General features: G+C 42.4%; 1 protein-coding gene across 7 annotated transcripts in view; it reads left to right on the forward strand.

Moving 5' to 3' along the window:
- Positions 1-25,252, forward strand: part of KANSL1L (KAT8 regulatory NSL complex subunit 1 like) — a 71,318-nt gene that overhangs the window by 39,131 nt on the left and 6,935 nt on the right. For 6 of the 7 annotated variants that reach the window (XR_007204810.1, XR_007204811.1, XR_007204808.1 and 3 more), the window contains 6 exons: positions 14,279-14,441; positions 17,622-17,732; positions 18,095-18,229; positions 20,575-20,699; positions 21,586-21,710; positions 22,526-22,580. Coding sequence is in view for 2 of the 7 variants with exons in the window: in XM_048309769.1 (XP_048165726.1) it covers positions 14,279-14,441; positions 17,622-17,732; positions 18,095-18,229; positions 20,575-20,699; positions 21,586-21,710; positions 22,526-22,580 (714 nt within the window). In the remaining 5 variants the exon portion in view is untranslated. Of the gene's footprint in view, positions 1-14,278; positions 14,442-17,621; positions 17,733-18,094; positions 18,230-19,396; positions 20,293-20,574; positions 20,700-21,585; positions 21,711-22,525; positions 22,581-25,252 lie in introns of those variants that run through there. The other variant, XM_048309771.1, reaches the window with a different exon arrangement.

The raw sequence follows: 25,252 nt of genomic DNA on the forward strand, positions 1-25,252 counted from the left end.
AGAAACTAAACTCCATGTATACTTAGGAGAGGTGGGTGATCTCCAAGAACAGTAGCAGCTATCACTCCTTGTAGGACACTGAGCAAAAAATCTGAATTTGGGACAACATGGATGTGAGTAAGTTTTCATTAGTGTTTTATGAAACTCCACATTCTCTTCCTGGAAAAAAATTGGTCTCTGCCATAGGATCGGCCACTTCATTTTTATTGACAGCTTTAGAGGGGCCAGAGACAGATGAATTTGTTTACGTCCTGGGGCAGCTTGCATGCCTGTACCTGACGTGCATGGGAAAGGTCTGTCCATTTGACTGCTAGAAAAAAACTTCATCTGGAAGGGAGGGTCTGACATACGGCAGGGGTGTGTGTGCAAGCACCATCTGTTGTGCACCTTCCCATGTAGGGATGTCTTAGATGCTTTGCACACCTTCTCTCCCACTACTTGGTAATAAGAAAGTCTTGGGGGCTTTCAGATTAACTTTTCACTGTCTGTGTATTGTGTGTTGCCCAAAAGCACGCTGCACTTAAGACCTGCACATTTACCTTGTGAAACACAAGGTTTCATGGAACTGTATGTTCTGCCAGAGGGAAATAGCTCTGCTCTGAGCAGGTTGTTGAGTCCAGAAGAGGGAGGCCATGGAGAAGTGAGCTGTCCTAAAGGCAGATGCTAAAGCACTGAGGCAAGCAGGCTGCTCTATTAGTTGGATCTGTACCACAGGATTAAAAGTTGGTGTCTTTGGTGTTCAAAGGGGAGTTATCAGCCACCCCACACAGAGGTTCTCTTGAATCCTATAATTAAATCTCTGCAGTATAGTTGGCTACCCATTTACTGAAGAACTTAATGAAGTTTTTAATATTGATGGAGATAACTCTTCTTTGATATTGCTAAAAACTTTTGAGAGTGTGTTTGTAGAGGGCATAAATGCATTTTTCCTTACTTTTTTGGGCTTAATAAGAGTAATCACAAGCAGATGTGACAGGTATTCAGCACAGTGTATTTGAGTTAATTTAATTAACTTACTGGATTTGCACACAGTGGCATAATTGAACTGTGGCTCTCTGTACTGTTACACTTGGGCATGTTTCCAAAAATGTGTTACGATCCAGTATAAACCCAGAAAAGCAAAGAAAGCTAAGTCTCTGTGCATAAACCGGAAAGAACTTAGAAGGTTCAAAATATTCCCAGAAACGAGATTAAAACCAAACGAGATTAAATGCTGATGCCAAAAAATTGATGTATTTTATTTAATAATAGAGAGGCAAAGAGAAAGAAAGAGAAAAGAAAGAAAGAAATAAAGAAAGAAGCGTGCGTGGGGGGGTGAGGGGACAGGGAGAGGTGACAGGGGTTAGGTAGAAGGATATCACCCATCCGAAGGTCCCAACAATGTCTCATTGCTCCCCTCCATCTGCTCTGGTGGTGGTGAGGGTCCCCTGTCGCCGCCATGGCCACGCCGCCACACGCCACGCCGCCACACCACACACCGCCACACCACATGCCAAAGAGTACAGAATCCCGTGGATTAATACACACTTTGGGCCAGGTGGGAACGCCCACGTGCCTCTCTTGCAGGGGCTAGCCTGACACTGTCCCTTGCAACACTGAGGGTCTGTTGCATCATCTCTGGTGCCCTGGTGCAAGGTCTGGAGACCCCTTTGAGAGGCGCCCCTGTGATGGGCCATGTCACCCCTTTCTGCTGTGGATAAGCTTTCCCCTCCCTGGGTGAGGGCCCCTCAGCTGAGCTCCTCTGCACAGTGGAGGATGGGCAGTCACTGCACCTCTGACCAGAGGCTTTTCCAAGATACTCAAAGCCTCTCCTCCCTCCACCCTTTGGTGCAAGGGGTCTGTGTGAGCCTGGCAGCTGATAGTCCTGGGGCTGTGGTCTCCACCTTGGAGATGTTAAGCCTGTGCTTTGTGAATGTCCCCAGCCCTGAGTTGTTACTTTATCTTATCTTCATCAGCAAGAGGTGTAAGGCCTCAGTCAGGGCCCCATTCGGGGTGCAGCAGTCTTCTCTGCAGCTTTTTTAATACAGTTTTAAAAGTCCTTTAAGAAAATGTTTAAGTCATAAACTATAATATTTCAATCTCTGACAAAATGTAGGAGTTTTAGTGATCAGTAGCTGAAGCCATTTATTTACTTCACAATTTTTTAACTGGGAGCACAAAACATTTTTCCTTTCAGTTATGGCTTGCTTCATAGACTCACACTTTTTTCTCTGCGGGAGGATGGGATGGTCAGTAGAGTTCAGCCTTCTGACCCTTCAAAACAGAGGCATGAGCCAATTGTGCTTTGTCTAATGCATCAGTCTGTCACAAGCAAGCACAAGAAGTGTTTTGAATATCAAAATTAATTGCTCTCTATGTTTTCTGTAACCCAGTAAAACAGTACTAAGGGGGAAAAATCCAAGTTCAAAATTCATAATACTCTAGAAAATTAGATTCTGTTGGTTGACACCATTCCGTTTCATAAGTTTAAACCAGAGCTGCTATTTTAATTGAATATTTAAAACTTGCACACTCCTCACTTCCTTTTAAATACAGTGAATTCTCTCTAATACAATGAATTTTATGTAATATTATTCTTCATATCTGTTCGAGCTCAGGAAGCATGAGGTTTTGTATTTCAGTAATTAAGAAAAATGTTTCAGGAGATGTATGAGGTGTAGTATAGCAAGGGGAAAGGGGAAGACTGGTAAGAGTTTTGTAATCTCTCTTGCTTTCTGAAGGGTTGGCATCGTGGCTGGGTTTGCTGTAGAGGTCTGTCTCCTAAAAGGTGTGTGCCATGATGTTCCTGTGTCATTGCCATGGCTGAATGGATATATATGTAGGCTTGTTTTCAGTTGGATTTTGTTGGATTTTTTTGTTGCTATGTTAAAATTTCAATAATTGACTACTGTAAAAGGCAGTTGGTTTGTAGATTGTGTTCTATTTGGAATTGGAAGCAGGGAGAGTTTAGTTTTCCAGTAAACAATTCTTCCATTTTATTTCAATAAAAACTGAAGCACTTTCTTTGAGTAAAATGCTTTCATTCCAGTGCTAAGAGCTTCTGAAATTTTTTCATCAAGAGTTGATTAAGTCAATATTTCTGACAAACAACTTGATTTCACTAATTCAGCATTTTCCATTGGAAAACTACTCCACCAGAAATTTAAACCAGATCCAGTAGCTAGGAACACAGACACTGACAAATTTCTTAGCTTTTTTCCCTAGTAGCTTCACAGGCATTTAAATAAAATTGCTCTTCCTTCTATGAATTCTGGATTTTCTTTTGGATTAAAAACTTGTATTAATGAAAGATTTCATTACTTAGGTGTGGATGCCAGAGCATTCAAGGCACAAATTCAGGCATTAGGTTTTGTAGTTCCCACCACAGGCAAGGTGAAGAAAAGAATTTTCCATTTACTGATATTGGCAAATGGATTTTAATATAGTTTCAAAATGGATTGTGACTGTGAGGTTGTTTGACCATGTATGCATGTTTTCGAGCAGGCTCAGCTTTAAGCTATAATCTAGATCTGTTTGGGGCTGAAGTGAATTAAAGCAAGAAAAAGGGAGTAAGGACTTGTAGTGAGTTTGGTTCAAAATATCCATTACTTACTTATTTTCCTTTTGTGAGATAAGAATTAGGAGAAAGCAAAGCAGGCACAAACCTTGAACAGTTGCAGTACAAAGAAATAGAATTAAAAGTAAAGAGAAATAACAAGAAATTAAAGCAAACCCCCTCCCCCTTTCCAGCACTTTCCTCCTTTTACCCAACTCACACAAAGGGTATCAGAACCTGAGATGTTAGTTAGTGTTGCAGTTCTTGATAAGTCTCTTTCACATGCTTAAGCAAAAAAGGGTTTTCTTCAGCTGCACCTGGTTACCAAACTGCCACCAACAGCAGACCCGCCCAGAAAGAAACAATCTGCTGTGGTGTTAAGACGTCTCTTCCATGAAAATCTCACAGTCCCTTCACACTGCCAAACACAGGCTATCACATGGGGTTATTTATCTTTTTAAGGATGAGTTACTGTGGCCTGAACACAAAGGCTTTTTTTTTCGTCTCTAAAAAACCTCTCACCGCTTTTACGTAGCCTGGCATAGGCACTCGTCACGTGAATTTTTCATCCCCCCATGTACTTCAAATGGATTAAAGAGACAAACAGTTTGTGATATTACAGTTTCTTACCACGGCATGCAAGAAGTTTTTTAAGCTACGTGCGAGAATCGCGGCACTGCCCTCTTTTCTCCCATCGCCATGTTCAGCTTCGTCTCACATGACTCACTTTCTCTTTCTCTCTGACTGAAGCTGCCATGTTGAAGAGTGTTCTTGTTCTGGCTTTACGGTGGAGAAAGCCTCGCTCCCTGTGTGCTGCTGGCTGCGTGGTGTCCTCTTCAGTTCAGCGTGAGGTGTGCTGGCTGCAGACAGGAGGCTACGCCAGCTTTTGCTGGCTCTGCCGGCTCCACATGGAGAGGAGAGGGGCCCACCGGTCCCAGGAAGCCGCACCAGATGGATTTACCTGTGTGGCAGTCCATGGCTGGTTTTAGCTGCCTGCAGCTCTGGGACAGTTCCTCCCGCCCCACTGACCCAGGCTCCGTGCCACAGCGTGGTAGGGGGGCAGGGGCCCCGGCCCAGCCCGGCAGGGCCCGGAGGCTCCGAGGCACCCCCACCTTCCAGCAGGCAAGCTCAAACGAAAGGAAATTCCCGCCTTTCCGTGCAGTTTAAATATGTAAATTGTGAGAAGCATCATTAGTCTAAAAGACTGTCCATCAGCTCAGGTTCAACCCACTACAGGACTAAAGAGTTGGATGTCAGAATGTCTTGGTCTTATCTATATACTTTATAGGTGTTCCGGTTTGGCCGAATTTAGAAATGTATATATACTCTGAGAGAAGGCACAACCACCCCTCCCCCCACCAGGTTCGGGAAAAAAATAAATTTTCCTCGAAGGAAAGTGAAGAAGATAAAACTATTTATTTAACAAACACACGGGAAAGGAAAATAATGTTAAATGGTAAAATCTTTCGCTGTAGAGGAAAAACCTGGGAAAGTGTTCGAGTCCTCCCTTTGGTCTCCTCGGAGCTGGGGCTTGGCCCAGGGCCAGGCCCTCTGTGCCCGGTGGAAAGTCCTCCCGATGTGCTCTGATGTTACAGCAATCAGGCAGTCCAGTAGAAAAGGGAGAAAATCCGAAATTCCAGAGAAGGAAAAGTTCAACTCTCAGTCTCTCTCCAGAGAACAAGAAACTGGAAAAAACTGGCCAAAAGCTGACTGGAAAAGCTGCAAGCCGGGTGCTTCCTCGCTCCCCCCTGCCCCAGCTGGGAAAAAAAAAACCTGCTATCTTTATGTGACCTTGAACAAGTTTCAAACTGCTTTGAGAAAGTTTTGCTCAGTTTTTTCTTCCCCCTCTCAGGCTCAGTTCAGAGGCATAGAAAGGCCAATAATTAATTTCTGGGCATAGGCAGCGATATGGGATACACATCATAAGGTCACCCCAAGACATTCCACCCCTTATCCCATATTGTTGGCTCAATGCCCAAACTAAGATATTCTAATTCTCCACACACATTAATACATACGTAAATATAGATATACAGCTATGTACAAACAGTGACAGTGACAATCAGCAAGCAGGGGTATACTGGCATTTCACACTACAGGTGGTTTTCACACAACAATCAGATCTCCCTGTGGTACACAACGTGTTGTGCCATCTTTCTGCATTACCCACCATGTGCAACCAGGTCCCTGAGCAAAGACAACCCCACGGATGGGTTTGTCTGTACTCGAGGCAGAATTTATCCACACAGTCTTTCCTAACAGACCTCTGACATGCACAACTGGGACCTTATCTCCATCTGTTGTATGCAGGGATTCAGATTGGGCTGGACCAGCTGTATTGGTGGAACCTCGGGTGTTAACTAACCAGGTGGCCTTTGCTAGATTCTGTTCCCAATTTTTGAAAGTTCCCCCACCCAGTGCCTTCAAAGTGGTTTTCAACAATCCATTGCACCGTTCCACTTTGCCTGCAGCTGGTGCATGGTAAGGGATGTGGTACACCCACTCAATGCCATGTTCTCTAGCCCAGGTGTTAATAAGGCTATTCTTAAAATGAGTCCCATTGTCAGATTCAATTCTCTCAGGGGTACCATGCCTCCAAAGGACTTGCTTTTCAAGGCCCAGGATGGTGTTCCGGGCAGTAGCATGAGGCACAGGATAGGTCTCCAGCCATCCAGTGGTGGCTTCTACCGTTGTGAGCACATAGCGCTTGCCTTGGCGGGTTTGAGGCAGTGTGATGTAATCAATCTGCCAGGCCTCCCCATACTTGTATTTGGACCATCGCCCAACATACCACAGAGGCTTCACCCGCTTGGCCTGCTTGATCGCAGCGCATGTCTCACAGTCATGGATCACCTGGGAGATACTGTCCATGGTTAGATCCACCCCTCGGTCTCGTGCCCACTTATAGGTGGCATCTCTGCCCTGATGGCCTGAGGCATCATGGGCCCATCGAGCTAGGAACAACTCTCCCTTGTGTTTCCAGTCCAAGTCTACCTGTGACACTTCTATCTTTGCAGCCTGATCTACCTGTTTGTTGTTTTGGTGTTCCTCATTAGCCCTACTCTTGGGGATGTGAGCATCTACATGGCGGACTCTCACAACCAGCTTTCTTACTCGGGCAGCGATGTTTTTCCACTCTGCAGCAGCCCAGATTGGTTTTCCCCTACGCTGCCAATTAGCTTTTTCCCACTTTTCTAACCATCCCCACAGAGCATTGGCTACCATCCATGAATCAGTGTAGAGGTAGAGCTTTGGCCACTTCTCCCTTTCAGCAATGTCCAGGGCTAGTTGAACAGCTTTGAGTTCAGCAAGTTGGCTTGATCCACCTTCTCCTTCAGTAGCTTCTGCAACCCGTCGTGTGGGACTCCATACGGCTGCTTTCCACTTTCGTTTCATCCCTACGATGCGACAAGAACCATCGGTGAAAAGAGTGTAGCGTGTGTCTTCTGATGGCAGTTGGTTGTACAGTGGAGCTTCTTCAGCGCGTGTCACTTGTTCTTCATCAGCAAGACCAAAGTTTTCACCTTCAGGCCAGTTGGTAATTATTTCCAAAATCCCAGGCCGATTCAGTTTTCCGATTCGGGCGCGCTGTGTGATGAGAGCAATCCATTTGCTCCATGTGGCATTGGTGGCATGGTGGGTAGAGGGAACCTCTGCTTTGAACATCCACCCCAGCACCGGTAGTCGGGGTGCCAGGAGGAGTTGTGCCTCAGTGCCAATTACCTCTGAGACGGCTTGGATTCCTTCATAGGCTGCCAAGATCTCCTTTTCTGTTGGGGTGTAGTTGGCCTCAGACCCTCTGTAGCTTCGGCTCCAGAATCCCAGTGGTCGACCTCGAGTCTCACCAGGCACCTTCTGCCACAGGCTCCAGGACAGGCCATGGCTTCCGGCTGCAGAGTAGAGCACGTTCTTCACTTCGGGTCCTGTCCTAACTGGGCCAAGGGCTACCGCATGAGCGATTTCCTGCTTGATTTGGGCAAAAGCTTGTTGCTGTTCAGGGCCCCAGTGGAAATCGTTCTTCTTGCGGGTAACCAGGTAAAGAGGACTCACGATCTGGCTGTACTCAGGAATATGCATCCTCCAAAAGCCTATGGCACCTAGGAAAGCTTGTGTTTCCTTCTTGTTGGTTGGTGGAGACATTACTGTGATCTTATTGATGACCTCAGTGGGAATCTGACGCCGTCCATCTTGCCATTTCACTCCCAGGAACTGGATCTCTCGGGCAGGTCCCTTGACTTTGCTCTTCTTAATGGCGAAACCAGCTTCCAGGAGAATCCGGATAACTTTCTCTCCTTTCTCAAACACTTCTGTTCCAGTGTTCCCCCACACAATGATGTCATCAATGTACTGCAAATGTTCTGGAGCCTCACCCTTTTCTAGTGCAGTCTGGATCAGTCCATGGCAGATGGTAGGGCTGTGCTTCCACCCCTGGGGCAGTCGGTTCCAGGTGTACTGCACGCCCCTCCAGGTGAAGGCAAACTGAGGCCTGCACTCTGCTGCCAGAGGAATGGAGAAAAATGCATTGGCAATGTCAATAGTGGCGTACCACTTCGCTGCTTTGGACTCCAGCTCGTACTGGAGCTCCAACATGTCCGGCACAGCAGCGCTCAATGGTGGAGTCACTTCATTCAGGGCACGATAGTCCACAGTCAGTCTCCATTCTCCTTCCGATTTGCGCACAGGCCAGATGGGGCTGTTGAAGGGTGAGTGGGTCTTGCTGACCACCCCTTGAGTCTCCAGCTCACGGATCATCTTGTGGATGGGAATCACAGCATCTCGAGTTGTCCGGTACTGTCGGCGATGCACTGTCGAGGTAGCAATTGGTACTCTTTGTTCTTCTACCTTCAGAAGGCCGACTGCAGACGGGTTCTCTGATAGCCCAGGCAAAGTGTTCAATTGCTTAATGCCCTCTGTCTCCACAGCAGCTATTCCAAAAGCCCACCTGAGTCCCTTTGGGTCTCTAAAATACCCGTTCCGGAGGAAGTCTATGCCCAAAATGCACGGGGCCTCTGGGCCAGTCACAATGAGATGTCTCTTCCACTCATTTCCAGTCAGGCTCACCTCAGCTTCCACCAAGGTCAAATTTTGTGATCCACCTGTTACACCAGAAATAGAAACAGATTCTACCCCCACATGCTGCGATGGAATTATTGTACACTGCGCACCAGTGTCAACCAAGGCATCATATTTTTGTGGTTCTGATGTACCAGGCCAACGAATCCACACAGTCCAAAAAACACGGTTTTCCCTGACCTCTACCTGGCTAGAGGCAGGGCCTCTCTATGCCTGGTTATCCTTCTTTCCCTGGGCCTGTATCTTAGAGGTTCCTTCATGGGAATTGGACATGCCATCGTCTTTTCCATCATTTCCGGCAATTTGGCTACAGGCAGCTGGAGCTACTTCCTTTTTGGTAGATCCTCCTTTCTGAGACTTGCGCTCCTTCAATTCACTCACTCGTGCTGCCAGAGCAGAAGTGGGTTGTCCACCCCACTTCCTCATGTTTTCCCCACTGTCACACAGGAAATTCCACAGCTCACTTCGTGGGATGTACCTTCTCTCTGGGGAACGTCTGCGGAAAAGGCACTCTTTAATCTCCTGGAGATTCTTTTCTATCTTATCTTCCATTTTCTGCATACGTGTTTCCACAGCTGCAATTCTTGCATGTGTTGGGCCATGCACAGAGTCTGCATATGCTCGGAGCTTCACTGCCATGTCTTTCACAGTCTCATTTGCACCGTAGTCCGGTTTCATTATTGCTAAAGCAGAAGCGTATTCTGGTGGCCCAAGCTGTATGAGTTTTCGCCACATGTATGGAATAACTCTGGCCCGGTCTGGACTCCTCAATCCTGGGTCATGTGTGAAGACAACCTCTACCACCCCTAGTTCTCTCAGGCGTTGGATCCCTTGTTCTGTGGTCTTCCACGGGGTTTGCTGCCTGTAGAGATCATCTCCACACATATATCTTTCAATCACGCCTGTCAAAACTCGTCTCCAGAGACTGGTAGAGTTAGCCTCCCTTTTCATCTCTTGGTCGATCACTGGATCTTGTGACAGGGATCCCAAATGCCTCGCTTCAGCACCGTCCAGCATCACATCATCACCTGCCGCATCCCAAATACGGACCATCCAGCTTATTATGGATTCATCGGACCGTCGGGTGTAATCTTTTCTTAGGCTGTGAAGGTCCTTTATGGACATGGACTCAGTAATGGTTTCTGTGCCTGAGTCCGCTGGTGGTTTTGAGGTTCCTTCCCCTGCATCTTTTGAGGTCCCTTCCCCTGCATCATCATCATCATCATCTTTCACTGGGTGATCAGTTTTGGTTGTGTGCTTTTTCCTCGTGACAGGAGCCACTGTCAGTGGCTTAGACTCTCCATCTGTTTTGGGCTGGCTGTCTGGTTTATCTGCAGCCTGAGTGACTGGGGTGTCTGCAGGCTTTGCTGATTGATCTTCTTGCCTCTCTACCTGCTGCAGTGTGCGATAGGCATATGCCAAAGCCCAACATATTGCAAGGAGCTTGTTCTCATTAGAATTGTCATTGTATCTCTCTTTCAGATATTTTCCCACCTCAGCTGGTTTCTGAATTTGTTCAGATGGGAAATCCCAAACTATCGGGTCAGAGAATTTCTTTAGGGTTTGGCCGATGTCCTCCCATTCCCCACACTACTCAGAATTTTCCACCTCTGGGTCAGGTGTCTCAGCAGTCACCCTGGAAATCTGAGCTCTTATTCTAGAGAAGCTGTGAATCATATAGAGGAAGATTACCAGATTAAATACCAGGAGGGTGGTCTCTTTAACATCCAGGGGATACTGAACATTCTCAAAAGATAACCTATCAAATTTAAAGGGAAGGGAAACCCCGTCTCCTCCTCCTCTAACAATCTGGGTGCAATTACTAATAAATTCCCAAAACAGGCTACTGAAGCTAGGACTGGGGTTAGGACGGAGAAACCACTTATCATACACACGTCGAACAGCTGCCTGTACCTCTATCAACTTCTTATAAATCATTATCACTGAGCACAGCAAAATAGAAATCCTGATTCGTCTCCCTTCTCTGTAAAATTTACATATCAAGGACAAGATTGGAGCAAGTTGTGGATAGGCAAACAACCCTAGGGACCAAAAAAGCACTAGTACCTCAATGAAGCCTAAGGACCAGAAAGACATGAGTACATCGAGCCAGAGAGACATTATGAACTCAACCAGCATGGTGACTACTTTACTCCAACACAGAATAAGTAAATTCAACCCAAAATGTAATTAGCACAAGTTTTTTCACTTTCCTTCGAGCCACACAGTTGGGCGCCACTAAATTTGTTCCGGTTTGGCCAAATTTAGAAATATATATATACTCTGAGAGAAGGCACAACCACCCCTCCCCCCACCAGGTTCGGGAAAAAAATAAATTTTCCTCGAAGGAAAGTGAAGAAGATAAAACTATTTATTTGACAAACACATGGGAAAGGAAAATAATGTTAAATGGTAAAATCTTTCGCTGTAGAGGAAAAACCTGGGAAAGTGTTCGAGTCCTCCCTTTGGTCTCCTCGGAGCTGGGGCTTGGCCCAGGGCCAGGCCCTCTGTGCCCGGTGGAAAGTCCTCCCGATGTGCTCTGATGTTACAGCAATCAGGCAGTCCAGTAGAAAAGGGAGAAAATCCGAAATTCCAGAGAAGGAAAAGTTCAACTCTCAGTCTCTCTCCAGAGAACAAGAAACTGGAAAAAACTGGCCAAAAGCTGACTGGAAAAGCTGCAAGCCGGGTGCTTCCTCGCTCCCCCCTGCCCCAGCTGGGAAAAAAAAAACCTGCTATCTTTATGTGACCTTGAACAAGTTTCAAACTGCTTTGAAGAAGTTTTGCTCAGTTTTTTCTTCCCCCTCTCAGGCTCAGTTCAGAGGCATAGAAAGGCCAATAATTAATTTCTGGGCATAGGCAGCGATATGGGATACACATCATAAGGTCACCCCAAGACAATAGGTAATTTTACTCGTCAGTTTTGGGGAATTTCTTTTTAAAGAATGAGTGAAAGATTTATTTACTGTAATGTGGATTCACTTCTGTAAAAAAAAAAAAGGACAGGCAGAAGAAGTGCTGTTGCAGCTTAAAGAGTAGAGATTTAGTAAGTTACTTCATTTCTAAAACCCAAATATCAAGAGGAAATATGCTTTTGTGCATTTTTGAAAAGCAAGCCCTTAGTGCATTGAGGTAGAGCAACTACCTAAAAGCTCTTTAAGCTTTAATGTAGTGATCCATATTGTAGGTTACCGGACGGCCGGACGTAGACGGTGACGGAGACGAGGGATCTCTATAGGCAGGTCTTGGGACACAGTCGGTTTATTGTAAAAGGCGTGGGTATTGGGGCACTGCTCAGAGCTGCCAGACTCAGCTCTGAGCAGGCCCAAGAGAGCAAGAGAGTAAGTGGGTGAGAGAGAGAGAGAGAGAGTGTAAGAGCAAGAGTGGAGTGGAATGGAAGTAAGGAAAGGAATGTCTGAAGTCCTGGTTACAATACAATAAATCATCTTCTGTACTGAATATTCTAATTGTCACTAACCAATCTAATACAAGATACAAATCCTATAGCATTTACATACAGCCTATAAGAGTTCTTATATTACCATAGAGTGTTACATCTTAACTTCTAAAAACTACTCTTTGGACCCCTTCTGCTGAGCTAGTAGGGTCTGCTCTGACCCTTAGACCTGCTTGCAAGCAGAGGGTATTGTTCCATCAAGAGGGGATTACCTTCAGTCGGCCATACCATTGTTTTCTAGTTGTTCAGTAACTAAGACTTGGTATTTCAAAAGTGGCTTTCATTTCGATGTTGCCTGTAGTTTTCATATTCCCAAAATCTTTTGTCAGGCAATCATATTTATAAGGCTTTCCTGTTTCATCTTCCCCAACACATATAATGGGAAACATTAAGTTTGCTTTAGCATTTATCCCTCTAGTAATTCAAAACACAGGACTCAGTTCTGCCAACACTTTGTGGGTGTTTAAAGTTTAACAGATGAAAAGTCCCATGTGTCTGTCACAGGAAAATAACATTAATTTGAAGGAGTCCTGGGCTAGAAAAGAAATCTTTCCAAGCTAAGTTGAAAGTACTTGTGCATACACCTGTGGATGGAGATCAAGGTGGATTTAGGACTGTTAATGTTTTCCTGGAGAAAAAGAAGTTAAATACAAGAACCTCCCCCACCATCACTGTGTTCTCTGCTCTAGCATCATGACATGCTTACTTGATTTTAGTAGTTCCTGAGGTAGAGTACCAACATAGGGAACTTACCAACTGAGAAGAAAGGAAGAGATAGAAAGGGGAACTTCTTAATGTAATGTTTTCTGAGATAATGTGGGTTGTGAATATTGATGCCATGTGACAGAAGGACTGCTTTCACTAAGTGGAGGGGATTTTATGTGGTAGATATAATCACTGCATCACTAATGCATGAATGGCAGTGCTAAAATGCTATTTCAGGCAGGAGAAAGAGTTTTCTTAGATTTGGAAAGCAGAAGTACAGAAAATACAAGTAATGTTCTTTGATAGTCTTACCTTTGATGCTACATGTTTACATAAAAAGTCACAAGAAAATGTCATATTAATTCTTACAGATTTTTACACTGGAACTGTTTGCCGGGGGATGATAAATGTGATTGTTGGCACAGTGATAGGCTTGAGACCCTTGAAGTACTCCAGTGTCTCTATGTCTCCCTTCCCATTTGCAGGATCTGCAGCATTTGGCAAAATATTAGAGACTTATAAAAGCCTTTAAAAATGTTAGTATCTTTGGGGTTACTACCACAAATATCCAGTAAGAAAGTAGCTTATGCAACATTATTTCCCTGAAGTACTTTTTGTAGCATGTTCTGAAGCACAGACTACTATTTGCTGCTGTCTTGTATCATCACATTCAATTCTTTCCTTCAGTCTTCCAGAGCTCAGTCTATGGCATGGACTCTGCTGCTTATTCCTGTCCATTTTCACCCTGCCTTTTGCCTCAGTCCTGCTACCTCACATCTACCAGTTCTGTGCCATCCATCCTTTTACCTTCCATACTTTAACAAGCCTTGCAGCCAAGCAGCTAAATTAATCTTTCTTTGCACCTCTCCTCTTTCTAGTAATTCCTGTTTACTACCTATTAATCAATTCTTAATGCATCCCTCTCCATGTTTATTGCTGTGTATCTTGTTTTGTTGCTTATCTGATGTTTAAATTATAACAAGGAAAAGACTTTACCTTTTTGGTTTGTGGAAGTACACACTGTGCTCAAAATGTTCAGTATAGTTTCTTGCATTAAAATGTGTGAGCTCAAGATGTCTAGAGATACTAAGAATCTTACTACGGGGATAAATGAACAAGACTTCTCTATTTAGTCTGGTGTTAGGTTTGTTTCTGTATTTGTATCATGCCTGTTATCCTGGAATCAAATTTTAAGGGGTGTTAGTTTGTCATTAGATAGAGCAAAATAATGATTGGAAACAGTTAGATTTTATCTGAAAGCTTTGACAGCTGTTTCCTGGTCCTAACTGAAGGAGCAGTTTGTATCCTTTGTATTGTGCACTGTTGTCCGTAAGAAGTGAAGTAAGTCATATTTAGACTATCAGAAGATTGTTGGAATATTCTTCCCGTTCACATATTAAAGAGTGTCGCTCACTGAGTTGTTGGTTTGTTAGGTTTTTTTCCTCTTCTGGTCTAATTTGAAGGACGTGAGTAAAGGAAAAGTTAACCTTTATTTCTGTGTATTCTTGCAGACTTTGCCATCTAGAGATACCTCCTTTCCGTATAAAACTCAGTTGCCATATGTGGTGCCAGCCTCCACTTTCAGCAGCAGTGAGTACAGCACAGAATCTAAAATCCTAGATTATGTGCAAGAGCTGGACTCTTCCTTCCATCCAGTTTTATCCTTCCCTTCGGGTAAGTAGTGCCATGGCTCTTAACAGAGTGGTTGTGCTTGTGACAGCTATAGAGGTTATGGACTAACATGTCTTTTCAATGATTTTTAGGACTTAGTTCTCTTAACAGAAAACTTCACACTGACAAAATATGTGAGTTTAGACTGAATGAAAATCTTGACTTGACCCTGACTTTTGAAAAACACACCTTCTAGGTTTCCCATACCAGCAGTATGCATATAACCTTGAAAGACCGGTCAGAAAAAAGGTGTGCTTTGGGTGTTTCATGGTGTCTCTAATTCAGTCAGTGTTAGTTCTTTAGAGATGGTGCTTTTGCCAACACACCACCATACCATGGCTGCGTTGTTTTCATAAGTAACTTTCTTTCTGTTCAGGCCCTTTGGAGTAGGTCTAAAAATCTTTATTTAGGTTTTCTAATTATTTTTGTGATAGTCAGCCTTTTTGGTTATCTTTGAAGTTTTATGCTTTCTTGTCATTTGATTTTTTAGTCTTCTTGGACAGTAATGTAGATGATGTTGTCTGTGACTCAGCCCTAAAATTAGTGCAGGTGCAACTTGACAGTACTTGGTACTTGAAAATAACAGCCTAAATGCTGTTATCAGCAGAAGGGATTGAATTTTTGTGGGATTTTTTTTGTTTTAGGAAAAATCTATTTCCAGGTAATTACTGACCAGTACAGGAATTATGCTGTTCTGGGGGGCTTCTTTGCCACAAAATCATTCTGAAGATGAGGCTGGGACTGCCATGAAATTGTTTGAATCTTTAATCAAACCCGCTGTCTTCTCAGAATGACAGTGTAGACACTTGCAGCCTCATATTGGGAAGTCAGGAATTAACTTAAGGCTTGGTTTTGGAGAACTTGTCACTGGCCTGTAGAGGAGACCCATGTGTGGACAGGAAATCCAGAGAAAGCCTCAGCTCTGGCAGTTTGCATCCCATGTATGGGTTAAAGAGGAGATTCTTGTAGGAGCAGATAGGAGAAATGGAACACTCATTCCAAGAGTGCAACAGCAAACATCCCAGTCAGTAGAACTCTATTGTGGTAAGAAAAACATGACCTAAATCTTTCTTCCCTTACACACACTCTCTATCGCTTCCCCTGTGACTCTGACCCCAGCAGGACCCCAGGAGTTTAGACATCTGTTCAATGACAGTCTGTGCCACTTGTGTTCATTCTTACCTCGGGAGACTGGGGTGTGTAGCAAGAATATTGACCTTTTATTTTCTCAAAAAAAACTTTGTCATCATAAAAAACCTAAAAAGCTTTGGACTGTGCTGTGGCTACTGTTGGATACTTTGCCAGGATGGAGGAGGAAGACTGTTTTTAGCTTCGTGCCAGTATCAGGGACATATTTCTCAAGGAATATTCATTCTCTTTTCCAGGAGCCTTGTTAATAATAGTTGAGACAGGGAAAAAGTACAAGACCGACCTACTATGTCCTGTTCAAGTGCAGTTCTCACTTTTGAAGGAGGCTAGATTTATGCTTTACTTTGTGTGCTTTGCTGTCTCTACCTCCTCATGAAGACTAGTCTATTTGACATTTTCTTTCATGTGAAAGAATTATTGTGAATAAATGCATGGTAGAAATTTTCCAAGTTGTAGCCTGATGCCATTTCATGTTTTCTTTGCAGCTTTCTTGGTTATCCCCTTCCAGAGCAATAACTTCTCTTAAAATACTGCTTGTGCTCTGCCCACATCCTTATATATAAAAATTGTCAGCAGAGTAAAAGAAAAGGGTTTTGCATTCGCTTTCTCTGTGTGTTAAAATACATTGTTGGCATTTGTTTCATTTTGGAACTCTGGGAGTTTGATTTTTTTTTTTGTGTGCCAGGAGGAATTCAAGTTCAAGATTCAGATGCAGTTCTCTCACCTTGTTTTTTCATGTGGTTTGCTTTAAAGGTGAATCATAATTTGCAGACAATCTAGTAAATAGTGCAGTGGGACTGGCTCACTAGTGTAGTCCCTTCTGGAAGCATAGTTGTCCCTATGTCCAAGTCTTCCTTTCACAGTTTCCAGATTACCAAGGATCTTGCCTAAAGATACATCAGTGGTTGCAGCATCCCTTTAACATAACAGCACTTCCTTCAACTTGTACCTTGATAACTGGAAAATTGTAGTTTGTATCTAAGAAGTATGGGTTTCTGGTATTTTGCACCTAATCGGTGGATTGATTGATGCAAGTACTCCTGCCCTTTCGACTAAGATACAGGAGGATGTAATAAAAATTCTCTCAGTCACCCAGGTGGTTCCCCAGGTTTAAAAAAAAAAAAACCAACCAAAAAAAAACCCCAACAAAATAGAAGAAATGTTTTGGTTCTCTCTTTACTTAAATGTTGTGACTAATATAGATTTCAGACCTTCTTTGTTTTACTTGGAAATAGAGTAGGAAACACAGCAAAAACCTTGAGGTGTTGTGACAAAACAATCAAGTTAGATCCATATAAAATAGAAAAAAATTGTTCTTTTTATTTAGCAAAATATGTTGCAAGTTTTTGTCCTGGCACATCCTGAAGGCACATGAGGCTAAGACTGTGTATAACTATATGTAGTTTAATGCCCACTCTTGAGCCCTGCCCACAGTCCTCATTCTGAATGTACTAGCTGTCAAGCCTACTTCTTACATTGACACTTTTTTCAACTAAATTTCTCTTCATTCTTGTAATTTTTTTTCCAGAAAGGCTGTTCAGAGAGAGGCGTTTTTTTTCTTAAAAGCCTTCCTGCCTTACAACAGGGGGTAAATTCCTTCACTTGAAATGTTTTGCAGGCTAATTCTGCATTAGAACTCCGACGCCCTGCTGTAGACTTTTCCAGGGAGACAGAGAAGGAATGTACCTTAAAAATACCTATAGGCTCCCAGCAGTAACAATTTCCAAAAGCATTAATTGAACCCAAAAGGCTGACCTGAAGCCTCTTCACATTACAGGAAAAGTGCACTGTTTGCTCTTTGCCGTGCTGGGTTTTGTTCAGGAGCTGGTCAAGAGGGAAGACCCGAGTCTTACTCTCACTCAGCATCCTCCAGAGTGTGTTTCAGTCCTTAGCAATATTGCTCACAGATTATATTGAATGTGTTGGGTGAATCAGTGCCTAGACCTCTAGTGATGTTGCATAATTCATTGGCTCAGAGGTTGCCATCTTTCTAATAGAGACCTTATTCCTTTGGATTTCTGTTTTTTTGATTAGATATTCCTCTTCACATATACTTTGAAACATTATTAAGGAAGGATGACATCAAAGGAGAACCTGCTGATACCTCATCTTTGGGAGGGGAGTTTAAAGTATCTGCTGACAATGGTATGTAAAGCAAAATATTTTAGTATTTGCAAGGCCGTTTTTCATTCGTCAGTATTTTCTGCTGTGAAGTTTATAAACTTGTCACAAAGCAGGTTATCGGAGAAGGTAGCTTTAGGTGGAAGAGGAGTCTCTTCTCAGACCACAGTGTCAGGTTCTCCTTTATTGCACTGAGGTGATCCCCCAGAGCTGTAGGAGGACACTACAAATGGGGGGAGTTAGTAACTACAGTCCTGTTACTATTTGGATTCCTATCAGAAGTTTGGGGGTTTCTACATTATAAATAGTTCAGCAGTTGGGATTTCCTGTAAATTGTACCGATGAAAAGTAATTTCTCAACTTGATACATGGTTTTTCTGTTATAGACCAAAATCCACATGTTTCTGTCAAACAATGGAGCAGTGGCTGTTTGTCTAATTCCAAATCTCAGTTGGTGTTAGGAACACCTGACCAGCTGTCAGAAGGAAGAAAGAAAAGGCATCTAAGTGAGACAGCAGTAGGTAAGAGAAAAACAGTATTGTAAGAGGGCACTACATCTTTTAAAATATGTACTGTATGAATACCACTGGGCTCTGAGAATTAATTTTAAGTTATCTCCAAAAAGGATACTGTTACGAAACTTAGGAAGAAATGGACTTAGAACATCATGAAAATAATTTGCTATTTTAAAGCATAGTAATCATCTTTCTTCATAAATGTACATACAGAATGAGACAAGCTTCTTGTATTTTATTTTTGGAGTACTCTTAAAGGAAACTGCTCAGCAGTCCAGCTGTGTTCTTCTAATACTGGGTGTCATTCTTAATACGAAAGGGTTTTTTTTACAGTAGTCAGTGAAATAGACTGAATTACAGAGTTACCTGTTAAATCATATGCCCAAGGAAACATTTACTATTTGTGGCATCTTTGGTCCACTATATTTAATTCATTGTGTACTGTCATTTGTGGTTCTGGATCCCTTCCAGACTGTTAAGAGGACTTGAGGATAGCCAGTTATTACTGTGTTTTTACCCTTGTTGCCTTTCTATTTTAAGCCTCTACTTCAGCACTTGGTAAATTAATAGGAAGTGCCCTGAAATTCTGTAGAATAATGTGATAATGTAAGGATAAAAAATTTAGCTTACCACTGCAAAGATAAATGGCATCTTACCTCTCCAGGCTGTTAGAATGTAAAGCCTGACAGATTCTGTTACAGATTCATTTATGTAACTTGTGGAAAACCTTTGGAAAAATTCTTCACAAGACATTTGAAGAAAATAAGTTACTGAGAAAGAGGGGAAACCGTATCAGTTTAAAATTTCTCTTAGGAAAGAATTAAAAGTTATAAATGATCAGTTAACATTGTGGAAAAATAAACTGCTGGTGCATATCCAGGCAAAACTGATAGTGTAATCTTTCACTAGAGGTGAAGATACAGGAATTACTGCAGAGATTAATTAATAAAAAATTATGATCTAGGATTAAAACAAACCCCAAAACCCACAATCCCAAACCAAGACCACCCAATTAATTAGAAAGTTTTAGGACAGAATAAAAGCTGTTCGGGGGCGCACTGAAAACTGCCTTGGATTTAGATGAGGGTTGTCCTTTGAATCCTTCCCCTTGTGCGGTACAGCCCTGCCTTTGCTGTACAGGCTTCTCTTACACTCTGTGCCTGTCTCCAACAGGGTGCTGTGCCCTATCCCCTTTCACCACCAGTGATCCTGTTTTCCGTGCCACCCGCTCCCCTGACCACTTGCTGGTCCCCAAGATGTGGACGCTGACACAGTGTTTCTCAGTTTCTGTAAGTGTAGTCATGAACACTGAGATCAACAACTGGAATTACTTGGGAGCACTAGTAAGAGAGAAAACGTCTTGCTATAAACTTTTTGAAGTTACCGTTAGTCTTCTGACAATAGTATTCAGTTTTTTTATAAATGGAACCAAAAAAGTAGTCTTTTATCATGAGGATCATAGTCTCCCAATGCCAGAAAACTGTTCTGTGGTGCATTCATGAGTAGGAGCACAAGTTCTAGCTTATTAGTCCTATGGGTGTAGTACTACATATTTATTCCTAATTTGGGCTCTGTCTAGGAGAATTTAACCGTGAGGAAGGTCAGCCTCATGAACAAGGCCAAAAACAAAAGCTGTGTTGTCAGGGAGACGGGAGTTCATGACCTTGACCCAGCCTGCAATACAGTCTTTAGGATCAGTCTTACCTCTTTTTCCATGTTGGAATACACTCATTCTTTTTGTTTGTTGGTATATTAAGTCTGAGTTCTCCTTTCTTACTGGAAATTAAGATACAGAAGGAAAGCAGAACAAGTGGTTAAATTCTGAATCCCCCTAAATGCTGCTTATGCTGGAACTGAATGGGAGTAAACAGGAATTACAATTTGTCTGGAGCAGTGAATCAGAAGAAACCGCTATTGGTTTGGAGATCTAAACTGATTTTGTTTGTTACTCTTGTTGCCAGAATTATCATTTATTAAGGAAGAAATAGGGAAAACTTGTGAGATGCACCCCAACTAGAGAAGTGCTGCTGGGGAACAGGGGGCATCTAAGTCAGATGGCAGTTGCTGTGTTGTTAGTCTATGACAGCTCCTGAAAAAGAGTCAGGATTTGCTCATATGAAGCTGATTCCATGAGAAGAAATCCTTCGTAGAATAAGAGGGATGAGTTTTGTGGAACAACAATGACAGGATGAATAGCAAGTGTTCATTTAGATGGCTTTTTTAGTATCCAGTAAATGGTAAGTGGCTCACTGTGGGCTTCTAGAAATGACTACTATAACTGTATGGAAAAGTATCTGCAGTCTAATAGCCAACAGCTGGTATGTCTTGTTTATTGCTATTTTTTATGACAGGTGAAAGTAGCACTCAGTTTGAGACATTCTCCTTCCACCATGCAGAGCCTGAGTCCCACAACAGTTTTGCTTCCACGAGCAGTGTCAGTGCCATGTCTCGGCCCACTCATAGCACTTCATCACAGGTAAATCAAAAATGTGTCACTGTCTCAACTGAAATACCAACACAGAGTTGTGCAAATTAATCCAAAGCCACATATCTTTTACATCTGATTCAGTGTCACATGACAATGCAGAGCATTTTTACAGTGAATTAAGTGGATTACATTAACTAATTGATTCCAGATTGAGTATGTGGTGTTTCTAAAACAGATACTTGCTGTAAAAGAATTTTTCAGATCATATAACTGGAGTGTAAGTTTGATTTATTGGCATTTTGCCTTTCTTTTTTTATTTTTCCCCAAATTTCACTAAATACACCATGATTTATGTTCCCAGTTTTAGACTGGGAACAGTTTATGTACACAATTCTAGGGCTCTTATGGCCCTTTCTGTTGGTGCAGCTATAGAAAATGGCCTCATTTTATATATAAAATATATATAAATAGAGTCACAGAATTTGTTACGTCTCAGTTTGCGATTTTAAACTCTTTGAGCAAAAATACAGGCAAAGTCCTTGGTATATAGATTTGCTGAGGAGCAGCAGAACTCTGGCTCAGTGAAGTCCCTGCAAAAACACACTCTTTTACTGGAATTCATGCAAAATTCACAACAATATTCAGATTTAGGTCCCGTGGTTTTGCTAGGCCTGGTGGTATACTGGTGCTCTATAAGTTGTCATGTTTTAATGCAGAGTTGAGTTTAAATGTGCATTCCACATAGTTCAGACAACACACACTCCTTTATTCCCTTGAGTCAACCATCATCAAAGAACAGATAAATTATTACTTTAATGGAAACGGACTGTTCTAAATTTCAGGGTTTCTCCATGTGAAGTTCTAATGTTTCTCTGCTAGCATGTATTTCCTATGATTTGGGCTGATGTTCTCTTGTGTTGATTCTATTATTCAGCACAACTCCAGGAGGAGGTTGAGAAGTGAGAGCTCCTATGATATAGACAACATTGTTATTCCCATGTCCCTGGTAGCACCATCAAAGTTGGAGAAACTACAGTACAAAGAAATCCTTACTCCAAGGTTTGTTCACAACCTCCTTAATTGCAAAGACATGAAAATGAACATGAGAACATTAACTAAGAATACAATTAAGACGGAGTTAGAAAATGTTATAATATTAAGATGATCTTTCATGCACTTGGGTTTTTATCTGTGCACTTCAGCTCATGTGACTGAAGTGGTGGGAACACTGGATAGCTGATAGCACAGGATAAATAGTCTGAAATACACAGGGGTGTGGCAGATGCACAGACTGGCTAAAAATAGAAGTGGATTTATATAATCTTAATTGTAGTTAGGGCCTTTAGTATGACATCAGGCTGACAAGCTCTGAATGGTTGTTTGGAGATTGCTGTCTTTTTTTGTGTATTCATAAGAAAGTAGTAAACTATTTTCAGTGAATTAAACAGAAATGGATTTAGCATATTTTCTAAAAATTTAGCCATTCTGATGCAGTAGAATAGGTTTATTTCTTTTCATACAGTGTAGGCCTTTAATCCATTATTCTATAGACCTTTTTTTCCTTTGTTTTAGAAAGAGAACATCTTTAGATCTCAAAAGCAGGGTAATTGGTCTCCTCTGCTTACTTCAGTGTCTTAGTAGCACATTGCCTGAAGTGCTAAATATACTTGTTCTGTTCTTTAAATCCATAATACGTATTTGCTTTTTAATTGTCTTTTAAGTTGAAAAATATTATTACAACTGTATTGGATATCTTAAAGACTGTGTTAGGAAAAGGAAAGGTTAGATACCAAGTTGGGAAAGAAGAATACAAATTTCAGCCATCTGTTATCCGCACCTTAAATTTAATTTGATTTTCCTTGTCTTATTTCTAGCTGGAGAGTTGTTAAACTTCAACCTTTAGAAAAATCACAAACAGATGAAGAAGAGGTAGGCTGTATTTTAATTAAACCACAAGGTTTATTTAAGATACAATATATAATTGGGGTAATTGGTACATACTTTCTGAAATCACTGACTTCATACAAGTCCCAGTAAATTTCAAGTTTCAAAAATAAAGTATTAAGTATCAGATTGTGAAAATGTGTCTTATCCATACAGTGGAAGATAGAAATGCAAGTATACCATTAATATTCCTGGTTCATTGTTTGCCTGGCTCTTCTGTCCCTTGCTGCTGCGCAGTCAGCACTCCCAAAGGGTCCCTTGGGTCAGGCTCTGCCACCGTGCTCCTGAGCACTCTAATACTGCCTCTTCCAGTGTGACTGTCTTCTGGGGCCACCTGCTACAGTGCAGGTGCAGTGCTGTCCTTCCCTCTCATCCTCTCCTTCCATGGCCAGTTCCTATGGCATGTTGCTCTTCAAATGGTAATTAGGCATCTTGCCTGTGGGTCCAACAAGTTTCCTCAGTTTCCTTTTCAGTATTTGTTTTCCTGCAACCCTCCTGTTGGGAGCAAACTTTTCTGCATTGTCAGGAACAACATAACCTTCAGCATTTCCTGCCTGCCTGTTGAGCTACATTTGCACATCATGGGCTACTTTTGCTTCCTCCAGACATAAGAATCTACCTTTTTCTTCAGGGAATGTCCATGGACTTCGCAGCTGGGGGTCCCTTTCTCCCCTAATCAGGGGTTTGAGGCATTTCCTAACCTCAGGGTGAATATATCAGCAGGTCTGGTCTCCAGGCTGATTTTCTGTCCTTCAATCTTTTTGCGGCTACTTTTCCAGAAATCTCTCAGGTGTCCTTTGGACATCTCTAATCTCCCTCCAGTCTCTGCCACTATCACCAATTGTAACTGTAGGACTTGTATTCCTGCCTTTATCCACAATATCTGTTCTTGAGCTGCTATTTGAGAGAACTTCCACAGCAGGAGTTTAGTTGCCACAGCAGCAGAAAAAGATGCCATTTAGGTAGCAGTGCAGAAGGTTACATTAAACTCAATAAACAAATCATTATGTCACTCCTTTGGGATAGAAAATATACTCTCCACAAAAGCACAAGCTTCCTCAGAGGTTTACTAGGTCTGTAGCTACCTGCTCCAGAACCTTTCCTTTAGGAGAGCATCATGGTCTCAGTGCCTTACCTGGTGTAGTTGCACTTACTTGGCAGCATACTCTTGGGCTGGAAGGAAGAGAAAAGCTTACTCTGTCCCTGCCTTTTCCAATGTAATTGAGAAATTCTTGTGAAATCTGTGGTCAAATTTATGTCACTTCCACCCACCGGCTTCTGGGTTAGTACCATCCCAGCTAGCAGGAAACATGCCTGTTCTTCCTTTTAACAAGAAGGTCAAATTCCACACACAGGAGAACTCTCCTGCAAGGATATTTAATTAAACCATTTGGAGAACAACTAATAAAGGTAGCAATGGCACACTGCCCCTTGAGCATCTACTGTTCATTGCTCTCTTTGTCCTGGTATCTAGGGGGGAGTGAAGAATTTCAAGTGATTTGCATTCAGGGCTTCAAGACTTGCTTGCTTGGACTCAGTGGATTTCTTGTTTAGATTTCAGATCCCATAAAGATGACTTGTCTCGTGCTTTTAATGTATTTTGCTGAAGGGACTTCAAGGTCTCTCTCTGAAGCTCATGGGCTAATGTCTGAATTAGTAGCCCTCCCAGTACATTTGTGTTTGGCATGACTCAATCCTGTGTGATTCATCCTCTGGCCAGGAAATAACTTAACAATGCAGCAGCTTTGCCTCCCGCTGTGGCCCACTGCTTCTGTATCATCTATCAGCTGCTGGGTAGAATGAGGAGGAGAGATACTGGACAAGAGAAAAATGCTAAAGATCTTGTTTGTGTAAATTATCCTTTACCAATTTCCCCCTTTCTTTTGGGATCATGTTAATTAGTTTGGATGTTTTTCAGAGTACTGAGAAAAGGTGATTGATCATAATTCTTCAACTTCCTTTAGCTTTGAGCCGAGTTACATTTGCTACTGAGTAAAAAGACATGAGGAAACAGCACCATGACCTGTTGGCATTTTCTGCACTCATGCAGACACTCTTGAAATCACTCCATGTGCTAAAGTCAAGGCAAGCTTCAGTAGGTCATTCATCTAACACAAGGGAAGGCAAAATATACTTTCTGCTTTTATATAAAATGCTCTTTATTTCACTGCATAGCAGCCTATGGTGGTGTTGGAAATGACACAACTTCAAAAATTTTTTTGTGGTACTACATAATCGTTTCTTTACTTCTCTATCTTCTGCATAGCTAAATTTAAAACTTCAGAGTTGTCCTTGTGTCAAGCAGCAGTCAGGAATTTCGGCCACTGGATAACCTCTTCCTCCTCCTCCTCCTCCTTCTTCTTCTTCGTCTTCTTCTTTGTCTTCTTTTTCGTCGTCTTCTTCATCGTCGTCTTCATCATCATCTTCTTCACTGCCTTCTTCTTCATCGCCTTCGTCTTCTTTGTCTTCCTTGTCTTCTTCTTCTTCTGTCTTCATTTAGAGGCTTTCAATGCAACAACCCGTATCCATGCAATAGACCTGCACCCAACGTTTACTAAGTTACAAAAAAATGCGGGGTCCCCAATTTGTCATGTTCCACATTAGCCGCACTTCAAGGATGGAATCTCAGCACTTGCTGGGAGTCAGGCATATTCATT

This window comes from Corvus hawaiiensis, chromosome 7 (genome assembly GCF_020740725.1).
Source record: "Corvus hawaiiensis isolate bCorHaw1 chromosome 7, bCorHaw1.pri.cur, whole genome shotgun sequence".
In the NCBI taxonomy this organism is placed as follows: domain Eukaryota; kingdom Metazoa; phylum Chordata; class Aves; order Passeriformes; family Corvidae; genus Corvus; species Corvus hawaiiensis.